Raw genomic sequence first — 20,642 nt, forward strand, 5'->3', positions numbered from 1 at the left:
CCATAACAAAAAACAAAAGCACGAAGAACAACAGGGGAATCTTTTTGCAAGACAGTGAAGGTAATTTGAATGAATATTTTTTGTTTGTAATGAAAACTACTCTTTGCATTCCAATTCTTAATAGCGGTGTCTTGTAATAACCAGTCTAGCGGGTATCCGTAGCATCTCCAGTTTGACATTCCATATACAGCATATAAAGACTACGTTTAATGCACTTGTACCTATATATATATATATATATATATATATATATATATATATATATATATATATATATATATATATATATATATATATATATATATATATATATATATATATATATATATATATATATATATATATATATATATATATATATATACCGTTAATGTTTGAAATTGGTTGGTCTAAATGTCGACATTCACCACTCAATGTCCGAAATACCTATTTTCTCCTTGGATTTAGTCAGCGTTCTCAGTAATTTTTTCCAGTTTTATGCAAGGTTTGATGGTTACAGGTTAGGTAAGGTTGGGCTAGGTTTTTAACCCATTTATGTGATCTATAACCTAAATTGACCTAACATAACTTAAAATTTTTCCATTAAAGCTTGCATGAAACTGAAAGAGCTGATTCGCTAAGGTAATTGAATCATAGCAGAGAAAAAGGAATTTCGGACATTCACCGGTGAATGTCGATATTAACCAGATTTTGGGTCAACGTTGCCAGTCAATTTTTTCAGTTTTATGCAAGGTTTAATGGTGACAAGTTAAGTTATGTTTTTAACCCATTTCTCAGATTTATAACCTAACCCAACCTAACCTAGCTTTAACTTTTATCATCGAATGTTTTACCATATATATATATATATATATATATATATATATATATATATATATATATATATATATATATATATATATATATATATATATATATATATATATATATATATATATATTCTTGTCTCTCGACAAGAAGTAAAGGACTATATTAAAAACTTAAAATCAAGCAGAAATTAAATTCAAATAATAAGTCAAAGTTAAAACAAATGTGAATTTAAAAAAAAACGTGAATAAAACAAAATCTAACCTGAAACGAATGACAATGACATTGCATAAGAACGTCAAGTTAAACGAACAGAGGTTGTATACACCGGTCAAATAAGAGGGGTGTAAGAAAGTTGAAAAAAATTTGTGCCGGGTAATACTAAATAAAAAAAATCAAATGGAAGTAAAGAGCGAAATTAACGTATGTGTACTTTCACTTAAAAAATTACTTATGTCCGTTTTTGATTTCATATTGATTATCCTAAGTAAAATGGGGGCTTCCCCCTTAAGCCGCCACACTAAAGCTTCACTTTTGGTGACAATGCTTCAAAAATGATAACATCCCTTCCCCAAAGAAGCTTCACTTTCACCCTCTATTTTTTTTAGCTCCCTTCCTAGCCTAGATCTTGAAAAATACTTTTTTTGGTATTATTATTAAAAATGTTTTTTTTGTGTTTATTGAAAACAATTTAAAAAAAAAACAGCAAAATTGCACTCCCCCCTGATTTCTGTGAATTGGCGCCACTGAATGTATCGCTCCAAAAGAAGGGAGTATAGGGTGTGTATTCCCTCCATATTGAGGGCCTTTAACGGGGATTTTGAAAGTTTGAGCCTTAATATGCCCGTTTTGTGACTTCACCTAAACCTACAGAATTAATACTACTAGCACTAGCAACTCAACGCAGTACAAACGGCCCGAGACTCACGCGGCACAAAGCCGCATCAGTTTCTTCGCTGTGTTTAACTGAATTGCCACTTCTCAAGAGATTGTGCCTTACGACAGGGAGGTGTGAACCACAGACTGTGGTCCACAGTCCCCAGTTTCTTGGCGCACCTTTACCAAATGTGCTGTCAAAAGGTATTGTATAAACGCTCCATAAATTATTATTGCTTTTATTTGGACTACATACGTGTTTAGGGACGGACGTGCCATTGCATGACAGTATGGCCTGTGAAACTGAGGAAGTGTTAGAAAAGCTTTTTGGTACTTCTAAACCGATTTAACGTCTCAGAATTTTCGCTCGAGCTTGTTGGTTCTAGTCGGGCCATAATCATCGTTTTGCAGCACAAAGCGCTCATACTGTATGCTTATTTCAAGTATATTTTTGCAAGTGAAAGAAGGCTCTGGGGCTGCCTTCCATATTGACCTTAAAGATTCTTATGGAAGACTTGAGAATTTGGGTTTGGGCCCGTACTTTTTGAGGCTCTCAAAATTGAAATCATGTTTTACCAAGATAGCAAAGATTTTCTTTTTTTTTCGCCAACGCTATCAACCTTCTTGCTCCTAGGTCGCAGGATCTCATTTGACTGCTAATTGTGTTTTTGCCTAATCGCTTTTTATAAACCCATTATGATTGCGTCAAATTTCCACTATTAACAATAATAAAGAAATACGTTTGTTTTTAGGTGGGAAATTTGGAACATTGCGTCGTTTTGTTGTACGTGAGGTAATCCCCGAGGCAGAAGAATATACTCCTGATACGAGTTCTAAATATCGGTTGTTTGGGGGCTTACCTTTTGGAGGAGGTGTTTACCATACATACCATGGAACATCTACTACTCAGCCTAGACCTTCCATTCTTAAGGTAAGTCAAACATTTTCCCCTCGTTTCTATAGTACAAGGTTTGATCAAAAGGTTCCTGGATGGATTCTTATAAAGGATTTTAAAATAAAAGTTTTAAATTTTTTCAGGTATATATTTCATTATGATCATATATGTAATGTTACCCAAGCCTTTTGTACATCATAGAAAGCCTTACTTCTAGAATGCTTCTTATTGTTGTGATGTCATTTTACTTCAAATGGTATTTATCGAATTAAAGCATTGTCCCTTTGTTTTAGCTTTCCCCTTTGGTTGTTGTTCTCGGTTTTTGACTGTGCGGTTAATCGCGGTGATCTATCTTTGTATCTTCAGGGATTTATGAAAGATCTATAGTTTTTTTTTTTAATACTAAGCGACTCCTGCTAGTATGATATAATACTGATCAATATCAGTGGCTCAACCACTTGGCATTTAACTAAGTTTAGGGCTACTGATCATTTGGCCAATATTTGATGGAACAGTAGAAATTTGTTCATCTACCGTCTGGTCTAACGCCGCCATGATTGGATTTATATTTTCCATTCTTTTGGAATGGTCAGATCATTCAAGCATAGCTCTACGTGACAACCAATAAATAGGTTCTTCAAATGTGTTTTGTAACAGTTCATGATTCATCAAGTTTTTCTTACATGCCGCTATTTTTGGAAATTATCATTACATAGTGAGATAATTACCAGGTATTTGGAAAGGTAGACCGGCAATAGATGAGAATTCCTAAACCCATGATGTCACTTATAAGTAATAATGACCTTATACATATCCTCATTCGAGAGGGCCTGAAGCCATAACATTGCATTTCTTGCTTTACTCGAGATTTACTGGCAAGGTTTCGAATCCCTTATGCAACTGGTGTGGGCCAAGCTTCAGCCAGTACCTTAGACCATACGGTACTGTTCTATTAGCTGTAAGCCACGCGATAATGCGAAGAAGATCAGATAGAATAAAAACCTGTTAGTCCAGAAAAGCAGTGGTTTCTCACTCCGTTTACAATATTTGAACTTTAGTTTTTTGGGGTTTAGGGGGGAAAAGGCACCTAGATTAGGTTAGGTTTCTTATTTAATATATACGTGCTTTACCCCCCCCCCCCCCTCCCCCTTAATGTGCAAATATATAGCTGAAATTTGTTTCTAAACTAACCACTGTTTGCAATGCTCTTTCAACGGAATTATGGACTAACATGTTTTTATCCTATCTGATCTTCTTCGCATTTTCGCGTGCGTTACAGACATTATCCCAGATAACTCTTCCGTCAAGCCGTTTTAGTTGCCATTCTTTGTCATTTAAGTAATATTAACCATTGTTATAAATAATTGTTAATCATTTAAATAATTTTTTTCACCTACTCCCAAATGCTTGCCTGTAACTTCCTAACGACTACACTGATCATCCAGAAACTGTGTAAAGTAATTCCCAGTGGATTATATGAACTATACCCAGTCCGAGAGATAACATTATTTGTATTGTTTCCTGGGGATTTTCTGATTACATCTTATATTGTACTAGTTAGTATTTGGATTTACTTGTAATACTCTGCTATTATTTAATTCTGCCAGAAAAAACAACAAAAAACATTGGCTGCAAGTATAAATTCAAAAACAAATACAGTTATCAAAGTAATTATGCTCAGTTTAGAAACTTAGCTTGGGTAGTATGTTCAATGTTCTTTACTCTTTCTGTAAGTGTATATCTTTTACTAGAATGGAGGACCGTTTTGACTTGGAGGGATAAGTTAAACCGGTTAAACCTTTTAGTAGGATAGTAGGGTGGCACTAGTAAATATCTTGCGTCGCTGTATAATGCCATTGCCCTTCCACATGTACTATATATAGCACCTTTTTGGAAATACCTGTCATCTGCCCAGTGTGCAAAAGTAAGAGTTCTGTTTTTTCGATCTGTAATGTTCTTTCTGAGGATCCTACCAGGGACGAGTAACTCCTATATCATGTGTAATTATGGTGTATCCGATCTAACAGTCTGTGTTAACCAGGTTGCCAAGAATTTTTGAAAAACACTAAGGGAAGAGCGAACCCGTTGCTAGCCATCCTGTGCCAGTAGTTTTGCTAATGTACTTCAAATATCTTTGGTTATGTTCCCTAGTGTGACTTTTCTTTTCTTTTTCCGGTACTTTTCTCGATACTTTTTCGATTTTCCCCATCTAAACTCCAAAAAAACAACACTTTAAATATCTTAAGACCACGCTAGACAAAGTATTTCTCTCAGCGGTGTCTTGAATCATCTTGTAAAAACGGGGTTTTCAAGGCGTCTCTGCCGTTTGACTGTAGCATATCTTGTTGGACTTCTTTAGAGAGGCCCATATAAAGGGATTGTACCCTTTTTCCTTTGTTATACTCCGTTTTAATTCCATGGGAATTTTCGGGCAATAAATTTACTTACTTACTAGAGCCTCAAGGTCCAAACCGTGAACGTACAGAGAACAAACATGTAGTGTATGGTCAGGTATTCAACTCTTTGAAAAACCTTGATTTGCAAGTTAGCTGCGTAATTGATAGTTGTCATAGATTTATCTAAAGTTAAAAGTAATTAAGTAAGTAAGTAATGGGTCTGCTTTCAGGATCTGCTGACATAAATGCCATTTAGTCTACTTAGGTTTCCGAATGAAGTCAACTATTTAGGGCTGCATTGGCTAATGTATTTTAGCATGTCAATTTGTTAATTTGGGCTAGTTGGACTTGACTATGTAGACTATAAGACGGAAATAGCCCTTCAGCCAGGAAGTGCAATGGGGGGTTGGGGGCCAGCCATCCTGTGCTCTCACACACCCTTCCTGCTTACCTTCCCTGGATATCTCCAGGTATCCATTTAGTGTTGGATCGACTCTGGTTTAGCTTACAGAGTCACGCCACTGACCCCCGTCCAAAACCAAATAACCGACCATGCCAGGAATCGAACAGAATTCGGCGGTCCTACAAAATTCAAAAAATAAATTTTAAATGGTTTCACCTTTATAACTTTAATGCACCAAATATTATTAACATTTAAGGAATAAATATCGGCATATGTGTATTAAACTGATCAAATGCACATTCATTTGTTGTTTTTTTTTTCAGTAAAGTGAACATAATGTTCTGGCCTTAGGAAGACATAGGGGTTTTGGGCCCTAATCATGTTAATTTCTTCTCGTTTTTGGTTTGACTAGGTTATTTATTTTAGTTTCTGTTCGTTTTGGGTAGTTTTACGCTTGGTAGATTATTTGATTCTATTTTTGCTCATTTTTGTTTTAATGGAGTTCATTACTTTTCTTTGAAAAACTTATTTTGTGGAAACAGTGTTTTTTTAATTAATTACTAGATAGAATCACTCGTCTTTCTAATAACTATGTTGGTATATGACTTGATAACAAAATCTCATTTGAGAAATATCATCTTATTCGAACTTATTTGTTTAAAAGTGTTGTTAATTTGACGTGGAAAAATTGGTTACACGCTTTATAAAAGAGTAAAAAAACATTTAAAACAAGCTTTTATCGGCAGATGCACTAAATATGAAAATAAAAAAATATAAATCCTGCTTCCCGAGAAAATTATTTTTTTTTAGATTGAAAATAGCTGTTTATGGCACCTATGATATAAGAAACTTGTTTATATAACAAAATATTATTTTGTATACTGACTTTATATTTACCGGTATCAGAAGATACATTTTTGGCAGGTGGACAATTGCTTTCGAATAATTTTTTTTTTGCTGTTAAAAGAAAATAAAAATTTTGAGCCAGGTGGGTCAAACTTTCTGGAATCAGCTCATATATCAATACGAGAAATCTCTGAAAGTTTCACTCATCGATATCAACTACTTTATTCGAGATATTAAAGAACATTTGCCTAGAAAGTGATTGTTACCACAGACGAATAAGTTATCCTGCTTTGGGGTGGACGTTGATCATATATTTCTATTATACTGTCTCACGAGGTATAGGAAATTGTATTAAAATTGTAAAGCTTCCACCTCTTTCTTTTCAAATCCATATACCTTTGTTACTAAAGGCTCTAAAATCAGTTTAACAAACAGCATTGAATTGGCAACGTTTTAACGTTGGTTCTTCATTTTCTAGAAAGGGTTTCGGTCTCTTCCTTTCTCTGTATGGGATGAAGTTTTGTTTTTGTTTATGTGCTTAAGGGCTGGGCACACGTAGCTGATTTCCAAATCAGCGCCGATTTTAAAAGAAATCGACGTCGATTTGAGCTCGAAAAATTTTCTAGTTTTCGGCGTCGATTTACAAAATCAGCGCTGATTTTCATCATGATCATCACAAAAAAATTGGGATACAAATAAATAGTCAGCCAGAGGTATCTGTGGTGAAAGACCCCACAACTGAGCTGAGAACGAAACTGAGAACTAAGCTGAGAACAATCAAGCAACTATTAATAAACTCCAGTTGACTATTTGTGTCCTTGATTTTTCATTTTGAAAATTTTGCGCAATAAATTTTTCTTGCAACACATTTTTCTTATCGCTATCGTTTGTCCACTGATGCTGAAATCGGTTCCCGAAATCAGCTACGTGTGCCTAGCTCTTTAAATAAAGAATCTCTCTTTTGATTGAGTAACAGTGAACACGTACCTGTAAGCCTAGAGAAAAGCTCTGCGAGGAAACTGAAAATTTTATGCTTAATGTTTGAAACATCCTGAAAATACTATTACTCCTGGTCCTATGCCATGAAAAAGGGTTTTTTAGATAGAGGAGACTATGACTATGACTATCTCATCCGGGAAGTTTGTTGCAATTGGAACAGTGAGTTTTCTTGAAGGTGAAGAGGACAGTATTACCAGCATGGTTGCCAACTGCCGATGTCAAAAAAGTGTGCAAATCAAGGCCAAAAAAGAGTACAAGTTGTTAGAAGCGTGTGCAAGTTAAAAAATCTGCGCGCGCAGCCCCTTTCACTGTTCAGACCATTCTTACGCCATTTACATATAATTACCAGTTATTCTTCTATCGATAAAAATATTATCTTTAAATTTTTCAACTGTATTTTAAATAAAGTTTGAAAATCAACCTCTAAATAATAAGTTAGATACTAGTAGAAAGGGGTTCCTTTCAAAACACTTGGATAAAATGGCGACAAAACTTTAACTAAACATTGGATGCAGTCAACTATAGTTCAGTTAAAGATCTAAGTAATCAAAATAAACATCTGAAATTTTCAAGCATAGCATTATCTTTTAAGCTAAAAAAGAATGATAATCAGTATCAGTAGAAAGGGGGGTGCTACTCGTGACGGGAGTCCATATATGGGCATAGAGTCCCTAGGGAGATTACGTGGTAATGTCGCGAAGAACCTAACCTCGTCTTCAGGACGATGATAACCCCCTTCAAATTTAGGACACTTAAACTCTTCTAGATTGAAAAGTGGAATCCTAGGGTTACACTTTTGAATTAAAACTTTATCTGTAGGTACATTACCCTTTACGTAGAGTGCTTTAACCCTGAAAAAGCTGCAAATTTCACTGACTTCCTCCTGAACATTTCTCAGTTCCTGACCAGTATTATTAAGTGGTGTAATCACTCTATCATAGAATCCCAGTCTGTTTAAATAACGTAATGTAGTACTCCACAAGCTTTTATCATACTCAAACAGATTATAGTTCACTATCCAATGATAACAATCAATTTTTTCGAGATCCATAAACAATAATAAAAAAGCACATTCAAATATAACACCACAAGATGATTTTTTTAATCCGATAAATTCTGTGTCATACAGTCCTATCATCTTGGAGGCTATTAATGTAGTTGTTAAGTAGAGAAATACTTAATCAAACTTTTATACCTTCGCTCAAGGTTGAATGGAGTTAGGGCTAGTGAGATGAGTCCTAAAACCATCTAAATTCATTGTGAGGAGGAGTTCTAAAACCCCCAGTGGGAATTTCTTAAGAAAAACACTTATATTAGAAAAAATACTAAATATTCTATTATTACCTAAGTAACACGACAGAAAATCAAGAATTTATGCGTAGTTTTAACTAGCTAAGGCTATATTTGTTAAAGATGGGCCATTTTCTTAAGAAAACACATTAGAAAAAATAGCTAAGTCTATATTTGTTAAAGATGGTCAATTTTCTTAAGAAAACACTTAACAAAAAATCAAGAATTTATGCGCAGTTTTAACTAGCTAAGGCTATAATTGTTAAAGATGGGCCATTTTCTTAAGAAAAAACACTTACAATAGAAAAAATACTAAATGTTCCATTATTACCTAAGTAAAACGACAAAAAATCAAGAATTTATGCGCAGTTTACATTAGACCAGTATTATTAAGTGGTGTAATCACTCTATCATAGAATCCCAGTCTGTTTATATAACGTAATGTAGTACTCCACAAGCTTTTATCATACTCAAACAGATTATAGTTCACTATCCAATGATAACAGTCAATTTCTTCGAGATCCATAAACAATAACAAAAAAGCACATTCAAATATAACACCACAGGATGATTTTTTTAATCCAATAAATTCTGTGTCATACAGTCCTATCATCTTGGAGGCTATTAATGTAGTTGTTAAGTAGAGAAATACTTCATCAAACTTTTATACCTTCGCTCAAGGTTGAATGGAGTTATGGCTAGTGAGATGAGTCCTAAAACCATCTGAATTCATTGTGGGGAGGAGTCATTAAACCTCCAGTGGGAATTTCTTAAGAAAAACACTTACATTAGAAAAAATACTAAATGTTCCATTATTACCTAAGTAACACGACAAAAAATCAAGAATTTATGCGCAGTTTTAATTAACTAATGCTATATTTGTTAAAGATGGACCATTTTATTACATTTTCTAATGTAAAAAAACAATTACATAAGAAAAAATAGCTAAGTATATCTTTTTTAAATATAGTCGATTTTATTAAGAAAACTGTTACCAAAAAATCAAGAATTTATGTGCAGTTTTAACTAGATAAGGCTATAATTGTTAAAGATGGGCCATTTTCTTAAGAAAAAACACTTACATTAGAAAAAATACTAAATGTTCCATTATTACCTAAGTAACACTACAAAAAATCAAGAATTTATGCGCTATTTTAACTAGCTAATTCTATATTTGTTAAAGATCGGCCATTTTCTTTAGAAAACACTTACATTAGAAAAAAATAATAAATTTTCCTTTATTAAATAATTAAAATGATAAAAAAATAAAGAATTTATGCGCAGTTTTAACTAGAAAAGGCTATATTTTTTAGATATCGAACATTTTCTTAAAAAAAACACTTATATTAGAAAAAAAATATTAAATGTTCATTTATTAACTAAGTAAAAATACAAAAAATCAAGAATTTATGCGCAGTTTTAACTAGCTGAAGCTATATTTGTTAAAGATGGGCCATTTTCTTAAGAAAACACTTACATTAGAAAAAATACTAAATGTTCCATTATTACCTAAGTAACACGACAAAAAATCAAGAATTTATGCGCAGTTTTAACTAGCTAAGGCTATATTTTTTAAAGATGGGCCTTTTTGTTTAAGAAAATACTTACATTAGAAAAAATACTAAATGTTCCATTATTACCTAAGTAACACGACAAAAAATAAAGAATTTATTCGCAGTTTCAACTAGCTAATGCTAAATTTGTTAAAGATGGGCCATTTTCTTTAGAAAAAACACTGACTATAGAATAAATACTAAATGTTCCATTATTACCTAAGTAACACGACAAAAAATCCAGAATTTATGCGCAGTTTTAACTAGCTAAGGCTATATTTGTTAAAGATGGGCCATTTTCTTAAGAAAACACTTACATTAGAAAAAATACTAAATGTTCCATTATTACATAAGTAACACGACAAAAAATCAAGAATTTATACGCAGTTTTAACTAGCTAAGGCTATATTTGTTAAAGATAGGCCATTTTCTTAGGAAAACACTTACATTAGAAAAAAATACTAAATGTCCCATTATTACCTAAGTAACACGACAAAAAATAAATAATTTATTCGCAGTTTTAACTAGCTAAGGCTATATTTGTTAAAGATGGGCCATTTTCTTAATAAAACACTTACATTAGAAAAAAATAATAAATGTTCCATTATTACCTAAGTAACACGACAAAAAATCAAGAATTTATGCGCAGTTTTAACTAGCTAAGGCTATATTTGTTACAGATGGGCCATTTTCTTAAGAAAACACTTACATTAAAAAAAATACTAAATGTTCCATTATTACCTAAGTAACACGACAAAAAATCAAGAATTTATGCACAGTTTTATTATTCGCAGTTTTAAATAGCTAAGGCTATATTTGTTAAAGATGGGCCATTTTCTTAAGAAAACACTTACATTAGAAAAAATAATAAATGTTCCATTGTTACCTAAGTAACACGACAAAAAATCAAGAATTTATGCGCAGTTTTAACTAGCTAAGGATATATTTGTTAAAGATGGCCCATTTTCTTAAGAAAACACTTACATTAGACAAAATACTAAATTGTCCATTATTACCTAAGTAACACGACAAAAAATCAAGAATTTATGCGAAGTTTTAACTAGCTAAGGCTCTATTTGTTAAAGATGGTCCATTTTCTTAAGAAAACACTTACATTAGAAAAAAAAAAAAAAATTTTCAATTATTACCTAAGCAACACGACAAAAAAAATACTGAATTCTTTCGCAGTTTTAACTAGATAAGACTTTATTTGTTAAACATTGGCTTTTTTCATAAAAAAGTAATTACATTAGAAAAAATTCTAAATGTTATTTGATTAACCAAGTAAAAAGACGAAAAAAACGGAATTTATGCGAAGTTTTAACTAGCTAAGGCTGTATTGGATACAGATGGGCCATTTTCTTAAGAAAACACTTACATTAGAAAAAATACTAAATGTTCCATTATTACCTAAATAACACGACAAAAAATCAAGAATTTATGCACAGTTTTATTTATTTTTTTTTCGCTAGCAAGTCGACCCATAGTACAGCACTATAAGTACTCTAAGAAATCCTTCTCCCATCATCCCATCCCTCCACAAATATTTTATTCAGAGATTTCATGTTAAAAAATTAACCAATCACTAATCACCCCTTTTTTGTAAATGCTAAACAAAAAAAAAACCTGTATGCATTTCAAAATGTTCGTATTTGGAACCCTGTCAGTTAACTCCAAGAAGTGAATTGGGTAATCCCCTAGCAACAACAAAAGTCTTAGCCGTGATTAAATGTCATTTTTCGGGTCGTTATCGGTCACAAATTGAGCTAGCTTAATGCAAATGAGATATGTTTTTTATATCTCTAGTAGTGTATGCGATACTGGGGCGAGATCTCCGATACCTTGAAGCTACAGGCTATTAACCAGATTCCATAGCTACAATATTCTCTTTGAAAAGGTGTAGAGCTTCTCCAGTCTAGAATAGTGACATAATTTCGCTTTATCGACCCTCAAATTCCATTATGTGAGGGAGCTCTGAATCTCTTTGAAAAGGTGTAGAGCTTCTATAGAATAATGTAGAAATTGCTATGGCAGCAACCAAAATGGAACCTCTTACTCTACTTACGAATAAAGTGAATATGCCACTTGATACCTTTTTTTATGCTCTTTACGAATATAATAATCATTTTTGTCGGAAATGAATTTTATCCCCCACCCACATAGGCTATATACCAATTCAGGGTATATATTTTCACATTTGGGGGGGGGTGTTTTAACTTACATTTTATTTACATCAGAAATAAAATTTACCCCCACCCCCTAATGTGCAAATATATACCCTGATTTGGTATAAATAGGGGTGGGGGTAAAATTAATTACCGACAAAGATAATTATTATATTTGGAAATAGCATAAAAAAAGATATCAAATGGTATGTTTACTTTATTTGTAAGTCAATAATATGATTTGGTAAAAATTTACCTTATATTTGGACAACGCATAAGAAAAGGCATCGAATGGTATGTTCACTTTATTCATAGGTCAAAAATATGAACTGCTGAAAATTTGTCCATTTTTTACTGTCATTTTGGATTGGCTCGAATATCTTTGGCCCTGGATTCATTTCTGAAAGCGTCATTCATCTAGCTCAACTACGTCTAAAGGTAGCAAGAAGTGTCTAAAGTCTAAACTACAATTTTAGGCTACCCCATATTTTCCTAAGTTACCCTTTTATATCATGTTGATAGTATGGGTCTCATCCATTCATTCACGCTTTAAAATGGTGCACAGCCCTAAAGTTTTTGCAGAATTTTATCAGTTTGAGATTAGATTTTAGTAGGTTTATTTTGGTTGTTGCTTCTACATCGCCTTAGTTCATGTTTCATGCTCACTTTTCCATTTCCATGAAGAACAGTTGTGCCCAACAGCTTTCAACTTCCTTCTATAAAACCTGATTTGAATTTACTACGTTTTCACTAGTTATCTATGCTTTGATCAACTTCTTGATAAATGGCTGAAAACACGAGAAAGAGGCCTGGGGGACGAGCCAGGCATAGATAACAAAGATCATAACTAAGGTTAGCTGTTCTATCTTTTGCGCTTAAATAGTTTAATTTTATTACTTTTCCTGTCATTATTTCATAAAAGTGTGCAAAAAAGAGTGCAAAGAGCAAATAATGGGCAAAAAGAGTGCATTTCACACGAAAAGTGTGTAAGCTGGCAACCCTGATTACCAGCGCTGAAGTTATTTAATGAAATTTGGGAAGTTTTATACTCTATGTTTTAATCACATTTCATATAATTATCTGAACTGTCTGAATTATCTGAACTGATAATTTTTAATGTACATCTGTACATTAAATCTGTGGTTTTAATGTACAACAGAATGGATTGGGGTGGTATATAGGTATATACGAAATATTTTATGGTGTAACTGATGTAGAAAAATGATGTGATTTGTAACAGAATAGTAATTTTCAGTGTGTCATACTAAGAAAGTACTTTTAGTTAGAAAGAGTGGGCTAGGTACTTTAAGTACACCCAGGGGCGAATCTATAGAACTTTCATTGGGGGAGGGGATAGAGGGGTCCATATCAGGATATTCAAGGAGCATGGGCTATATTAATTTTTTCTCCACATTATAGGAAGAGGGTAACTTCCCCCCTTGCCCCTACAAAACGACGCTCCTGAGTACACCACTGGCAAAGTTATCCTAATTGGTGGAGCTGCTCTATAGTATAAAGAAATCTAGGGTAAGCTTGTAAAAGTAAGCAGAAAGTAAGGTACTTCTATGTTAAACGCATTCTTTTGTATAATGCTAGTTTGGTTAATGCTAATGAAATAAAATAAAATAGTATGAATATATAATAGTTTAGAAACAAATTTGGGCTATATATTTGCACATTGGGGGGGGGGGGAAAAGCATACCATATATTAAATACACACCCCCCCCCCGAACCCCAAAAAACAACAGTCTAAATACCGTCATCGCATTGAAAACCCCGCTAAGTATTTATTACTGTATAGTAGTGTCTTGAATTAACCCATACAAAAGGGGTTTTTTGTCGCGTCTCCAGTTTGACATATAAAAGAGTGCGTATAACATAGAAATACCGAAAGTAACATATGAATTGCCCCTCCAAAACGACGCCCCTGAGTACACCAATGGAAAAGTTATCCCAATTGGTGGAGCTGCTCTATAGTAAAAAGAAATTTAGTTTAAGTTTGTAAAAGCAAGCAGAAAGTAACATATGAATTGCTTTTTTTAAGCCAGGATAATATCTTGGATCAGGGAAAAACAGATAATTTTACATCTGTGTGTGAATATTTTCATAATAGCTTTTTAGAAAAAAATACCTCAAAGTAAAAGAAGAACCTCTTTAGAAGAAAAACCTCAAAGTAAAAAAGGGGTAGTTCACCAAAATAACCTTCCAACTTGAAACTCACTATTTCTCAAAACCTCAAATTCGGACATAAATAGTTCGGTTATTGGACAACCACACTATTTGTGCAAGTTGTTGGGGAAATACAGGCAGACAGACAGACATCTTTCGAAAAACATAGCAGCATCGCTGATTTCTGCATTTTTTATAAATAGTTCACCTGGGGCGTAATTTGCTATGGGGCAGGAGAGGGGGCAACTGTCTCCTCTATACCCCGGTTTGCCCCCTCCAGACCCCAGTTTTCCCCCCAGCTGAAACTTAGTTTCTGCAAAAAAATCTGGTACTTGTGTCTTATAGCCACCACACTCAAGTTCTGTCGAAAAGTGAAGTTTGGTTAATGCTAATGAAATAAAACAAAATATGATGAAAATATAATGCTTTATCAACAAAATTATGAAAACTACAACAAATAATTATGGAAGGTGGGGGGGGGTTGGCTCAGACCGCATTATATTAAATACGTTAAACTAACCTTGCCTAATTTAACCAAAACACCAACTAAATAATTAATCAAAATAAAGCTACGTTGTAGTTTCCCACCGAGCAGAAGCTAATATTGTCTGGTATAAAGACCATGAAAACCGGTTGTTGTCTCATGTTCGCGATACAACATCTTGAGCGTGGGGGCTATTAGACAAAAGCACCAAAACGTCGGTACTTATGTAGAATCCAGTAGTCACGCGAGAATTATATTGAAAATCAGATATGCATTTTACCGGGTAAGGCCTAGAAGCTGTATAAACAAATGGTTTCTCACTCCGGCAACTATATTTAAAGTTTAGTTTTTGGGGGTTTTGGGGAACCAGAAGGTACCTAAGTTGGGTTGATTTGGTTAGGTCACGTTTTAATCTATGCTATGCTTTACCCCCCCCCCCCCCCTAATGTGCACATATATAGCTCAAATTTGTTTCTGAACTATTATATTTTCATCCTTTTTTTTGTTTTATTTGATTAACATTAACGAAACTTAACTTATCGCGTGACTACTGGATTCAGCATAAGTACCAAAAAATCGGTACTGGTGCATTATACCTAATACAGCGCTATATACTGTCCAAGGAATGCATACATGGAGACCCGTAAAACGGGTATTTGCTATCAAAATTTATCGCAAAGTGTGGTTTCTCATTGAATTTACAATATTTAAGCTGTTGTTTTTTGGGGTTTAGGGGGTAAAAAGGTACCTAGATTAGGTTGGGTTACGTATTTTATTTATGCTATGCTTTACCCCCCCCCCCCACTGATGTGCAAATATATAGCCCAACTATTATATATTCATCCTATTTTATTTTATTAGCATTAACCAAACTGGTGTTAGGTATAATGCACCAGTACCAAAAAATCTTGTCAAAACTAAGATAACCCTGCGTAATTCAAGCATCCAGAGAAATAGGTCAGTCAAATCTCGAATTCTGAACTGTTTTGAAAGATGCAAGACTTTCTTGGCTACTTTTTTTTTGAAGTGACAGTTTGTACTTGTAATTTGTTCAAATGGAGTTTAGATTTGAAATTTTGAATTGGCAAAAGCCATGGGATTTCGAAATGTCTACCATCTCTTATTCACGTTCCTCTCGAAAGTCTCCAAGTCTTAATTGTGTCTTAGAATGCCAGCGACCAAAGTTATTATTTCGTTTTGGTCCATTAGTTACACGACAAGGAGTTGATTCCAAGAAACGTAAGTTATGCATAATTTATTGCAATTTACGTCGGCTGTTACGAGGACTTACTTAGGCCCAGTTTTTAAAGTAGGGCTCTCGATTCCCCAGTTTAACTTTGATCTGATACTTACTAGTGCGGGTAATAACTGATTTATAGCTGACACTCAGGTAAAAATATTTGAGTAGTTGCTCTAGTGTTCTGAGAATGTCTGATTACCGTTTAGAGCAAGATTGAATTCTATCCACTTATCCTTGGTTTGGTTTATTGTTCTCTGCCTTTACCGAACAATCGTGTCGTACTTCTCAAAGCCAATGTGTCGACGGTTCTAGGCATTTACCCCCCTGGTGATTATCCCCCCCAGAAAATACCCCCGCCGGAAATACCCCCCTCCCCCCGTGGAAAATAAGGTTTTCCAAATTTGAGAATTTTATTTGAGTTTTATTTCTTTAACTTCCGTAGAGGGAAAGAATTTGGTACTTGTGTATTTAGCGCCACTCACTCAAGTTTACGCTGTGTAAAATTTGAGAACACACCGATTTTTTCGTTAGTTTCTCCGTTACTTAGAAATAAATTTGGGCTATAGATTTGCACATTAGGGGGGAGTGGGGTAGAGTATAGCGGGTCTGCATGCAAAATATGTTAGATACAATTATACTGCATATTAGATAGATAGATAAATAAGTGTATTTTAAAGCCAAATATATGGCCATGAACACAGTAAAATAACATAAATGAAAGCCACAAATAATTTAAACTTGGGTCAGCTATCATCATAAAACACTTAAATGAAACACTACATTAACTTAATAATTGTACTTAATACTTCGAAAAACGGTTATTGAAAAAAAAAACGTTTAACACTTGGATAAAAAAACACTTAAATGAAACATTACATTTACTTTATACTGGGATTTTTTTTTTTTTTTTTTTTTTTTTTTTTTTTTTTTTAGTTAATTAAATTTCCAGATACATCCCTGTTCTTGCGTAGTTTTTTAATGTCCATATACCTAGAAAGAATTGTTTTCTGACTTCAAACTGTCCAAATACTTTACCCCCCGGTAAATAGCCCCCTGAAAAATACCCCCCCCCCCGTGGAAAAGAAGGCTTTCCAAATTTGAGAATTTTATTTGAGTTTTATTTTTTCAATTTCCGTAGGGGGAATTAGTTTTGGTGCTAGTGTATTGTGGCTAACTCACTCAAGTTTACGCTGTGTAAAACTCGAGAACAAAACCGGTTTCTTCGTTAGTTTTTCAGCTTAGCGCGAGACAAGATAAAGACAAGTGACATAATAGGCCTATATGGGAAATATATAATTTGGGCTATATATTTGCGCCTAGGAGAGGGGGGAGGGTAAAGTATTTGGATAGTTTGAAGTCAGAAAACAATTCTTTCTTATGACCACTAATCAATTACAGAAGAATAGCAAGGTATCAGGAAATTTTGTTAACTAAAAAAAAAAAAAAATACTTATTTCTAAAGTGAGGAAGAAACTAAAGAAAAAACCGGTGTGTTCTCGAATTTTACACAACGTAAACTTGAGTGAGTGGCGACGGCCATCGTGTCGACTGATTTTCTTTTCTTTCATTTCTTCTATGAATTTTAAAATAATTCTGTTTTGGAATCTGTCACTTAAAGTTTTCAGAGCACTATATTGCTGAATGCAAACTATAGCCTGTTGTTTTTGTTGGAAACCCCGAACATTTTGTTATTTAGACCCAAACTGTTTCGACTTTTCTACTTGACTTCAGAAAATTATAGCCAAGCGAGTCTTGTTAGTAATAGTCTAATTTAAACACTTTTAATGAGCCTTTGGGATTAACAATGTTTGCTGAAGTTTACACGTAATTTAAAACCACGTGACTTAGCGTTAAACCACAGAAGTCGACATACAACAATTATGCCAGCTTTTTTTCTATCTTTTACTTTTATGGCCGTCGTTGTTATGATAAAGAATAATAGTTCAGTTTTGATTAGGGAGTGTGATAGAGATGTCTAAAATAGATCTCTTAAATCATTTTTATCTGTTTCGGATAGCAGTTTTGGGTGGGTAGTTTTGAGATGCTCTGATGAATTAACTTCATCTGCTTCTTGAAGACAGTTCAGTGGATTATCCTACTTACCTTTTCAAATTGTGTCGTGAATGTTTGAAATCAAACAGAAACAGCGGAGGGGAAACAGTTAACCATGATGTATGCTAAAAAAAAGTCAGAGTCTCTTTTCAGAAAAATAGACACAAGTTTCGAGCCGTTCGGAGAAAATAGTTTGTTGGCCCTTTTTGACTATTTTTTTTCTCTTGTGCATTGAGGTTCTCTTGTTCTAAGGAATTTCAGGATATAAGTTTTGAATCGATCAGAAACAAAAATTGGGCTTATATTGGATCATACTTTTTTTTTGGGGGGGGGGGCATTTTTTACATTAGGCTCCCCTTGACCCTGGGATTTATGGCTGCAAGTTTCAAGCTGATCTGGGACAACCAGTGTCTTGAATCTTTTCTGGGGCTCCTAACACTCTTCTCCTTCCCAGCCAAATGTTTCGTCCTCTTAGCCCAGACAACAAGTCTTGGAAGTGTCAAGGCAATCAGGAATAAATGATTTTTTGAAAATTTTTGGGCACCATATTTGAGGGACCCTGCCCTAACTTCAAAAGGATTTCTAGCTCTTCTTCGGGCCCCATTTCAGGGGAACTAATTTTTTTTGTAAAATTTTATCCCGTTGGAGTCCAGAGTCCGGTCCAGTCCAAGTAAAAATTTGGTCATAGTGATCAGAGACTTGAAAGCCCAATTAGAGTAAAGCCAAGATAGACAGTCTCTGTGAGAGGCAAAGCTGGCATACCTTTCTGTGGCCCAAGGACTTAAGGATATAAACAACTAGGCAACTGGAATAAGTGGGCCCCTTTTGAGCCCCGTGATTGGGTAGGGTCCTGCTTCCAAACTAAAATTGTTTTTGCATATTAGACTCCCGTTGATCCAGGGACTAATAATTTCCGTGTCGTCCAGAAGAAAAGTTCCTTGGCCTTTTGTCAGGCCCAGTCTTCAGGGGAACCGATATTTTTTCTAATTTTTTCTCTGAAATGTGGTCCCCTTAGCCCAAGAATGTGCGTTTTAAGCCGATCGAAAAATTTTCTTTGCCCTTTTTTTTACACAAAACTAGGGGGATTCGTATCCCCAAATGGTTTTGTTCATACCTTATAAAGGTTGCTCTAAACAAGTTTGCTCTTGACCCAAAGAGTTTACTTGTGACCGTAAGTTTCAAACTGGTCGGGGCTAAAAAAATTTTTTGCCATTTTCTGTGCCTCCAGTCCAACAGAATGCATGTTTTATTTTGGCCAAAGGAACCCTAGGTCAAACATCCATTCTTTTTGTACTATTAAATAAAAAAAAACAAGGTTTTTAACTGAAAGTAAGGAGCGACATTAAAACTTAAAACGAAGAGAAATTATTCCGTATATGAAAGGGGCTGTCCCCTCCTCAACGCCTCACTCTTTACACTAAAGTTTTTTATTGTTTAAAAATAGAGTTGTGAGAAAGTCAAACTTTAGCGTAAAGAGCGAGGCGTTGAGGAGGGGAAAGCCCCTTTTATATACGGAATAATTTCTGTTCGTTTTAAGTTTTAATGTCGCTCCTTACTTTCAGTTAAAAACACTTGTTTTTTTTTATTATTTAATTTTTGAACGTTTTTGAACAAATGCAGGTTTTGATCTTGGCTCACAGTACATGAATAATTAAATCAAAATTTTCATATTAATTTACTTTTATTTGGTTAAATGGCTTTCTCGAAACTTGTTTCATTTTATTTACGAACGTTTTTATAAGTATTAAATATAAGTAACTTACGAATTAAATTAAGTAACGAACTTCCATATTCATACAGTTTTAATAAGTATATTAGGGCGTTCACCCCCTAGTCAATAACTTGGTTTTTAAGCGAAAGTTCAAATTGTGTTCCAATTATTTGAAAGGTGTTGCTTAATCACAGAAGCCAGTAAATAGAATATATAGCTCTTATGAAAGTAATAAAAAATCTTTGTCTTAAAGAGTGAGGTATTGACTAGGGGGTGAACCCAATCATATATGTAATATTTTCTGTTCGTTTAAAGTTTTGATGTTGCTGCTGTTGAAGTTGAAAAACTTGTTTTTTTATATTTAATTTCTGATCTTTTTTTAAATAACGCTGGGAAGTCCGGCGTCCCCTTCATAGCAATGTCCCTTCCCCCATGAAAACTTCCTTCATGGAAATATCCTCCTACATACCCCCCGACCCCAGGCACGTACGCAGGAATTTGTTTCGGGGGGGGGCAATTGGGGGGGGGCAAACCCTTCAAACCCATTATTCTGTGAGAAAAATCAGAAAATTATGGGAAAATGAAAAAAATCGTGAGATTTCGGGAAGGCCCGGGCCCGGCGGCCCCCCCCCCTGCGTACGTCCCTACGCGACCCCCCCCCCCACTACCAGGAAAAATCTCCCCTGAAAACGTCTGTACTGTATACTTCCCAATAACCAATACTATATGTTAACATTGGGTAAAGTCCAAAAGTTT

General features: G+C 34.3%; 1 protein-coding gene across 4 annotated transcripts in view; it reads left to right on the forward strand.

The window, feature by feature from the left end:
• The window catches only part of SNF4Agamma (SNF4/AMP-activated protein kinase gamma subunit), a 273,674-nt gene that overhangs the window by 52,912 nt on the left and 200,120 nt on the right, over positions 1-20,642 (forward strand). For 3 of the 4 annotated variants that reach the window (XM_089098083.1, XM_089098084.1, XM_089098085.1), the window contains exon 3: positions 2,436-2,614. In XM_089098083.1, the coding sequence (XP_088954209.1) occupies positions 2,436-2,614 (179 nt within the window). Of the gene's footprint in view, positions 1-2,435; positions 2,615-18,128; positions 18,150-20,642 lie in introns of those variants that run through there. The other variant, XM_089098081.1, reaches the window with a different exon arrangement.

Source organism: Artemia sp. Qi Xiang Cuo, chromosome 12 (genome assembly GCF_049724085.1).
Source record: "Artemia sp. Qi Xiang Cuo chromosome 12, ASM4972408v1, whole genome shotgun sequence".
NCBI classification, from domain to species: domain Eukaryota; kingdom Metazoa; phylum Arthropoda; class Branchiopoda; order Anostraca; family Artemiidae; genus Artemia; species Artemia sp. Qi Xiang Cuo.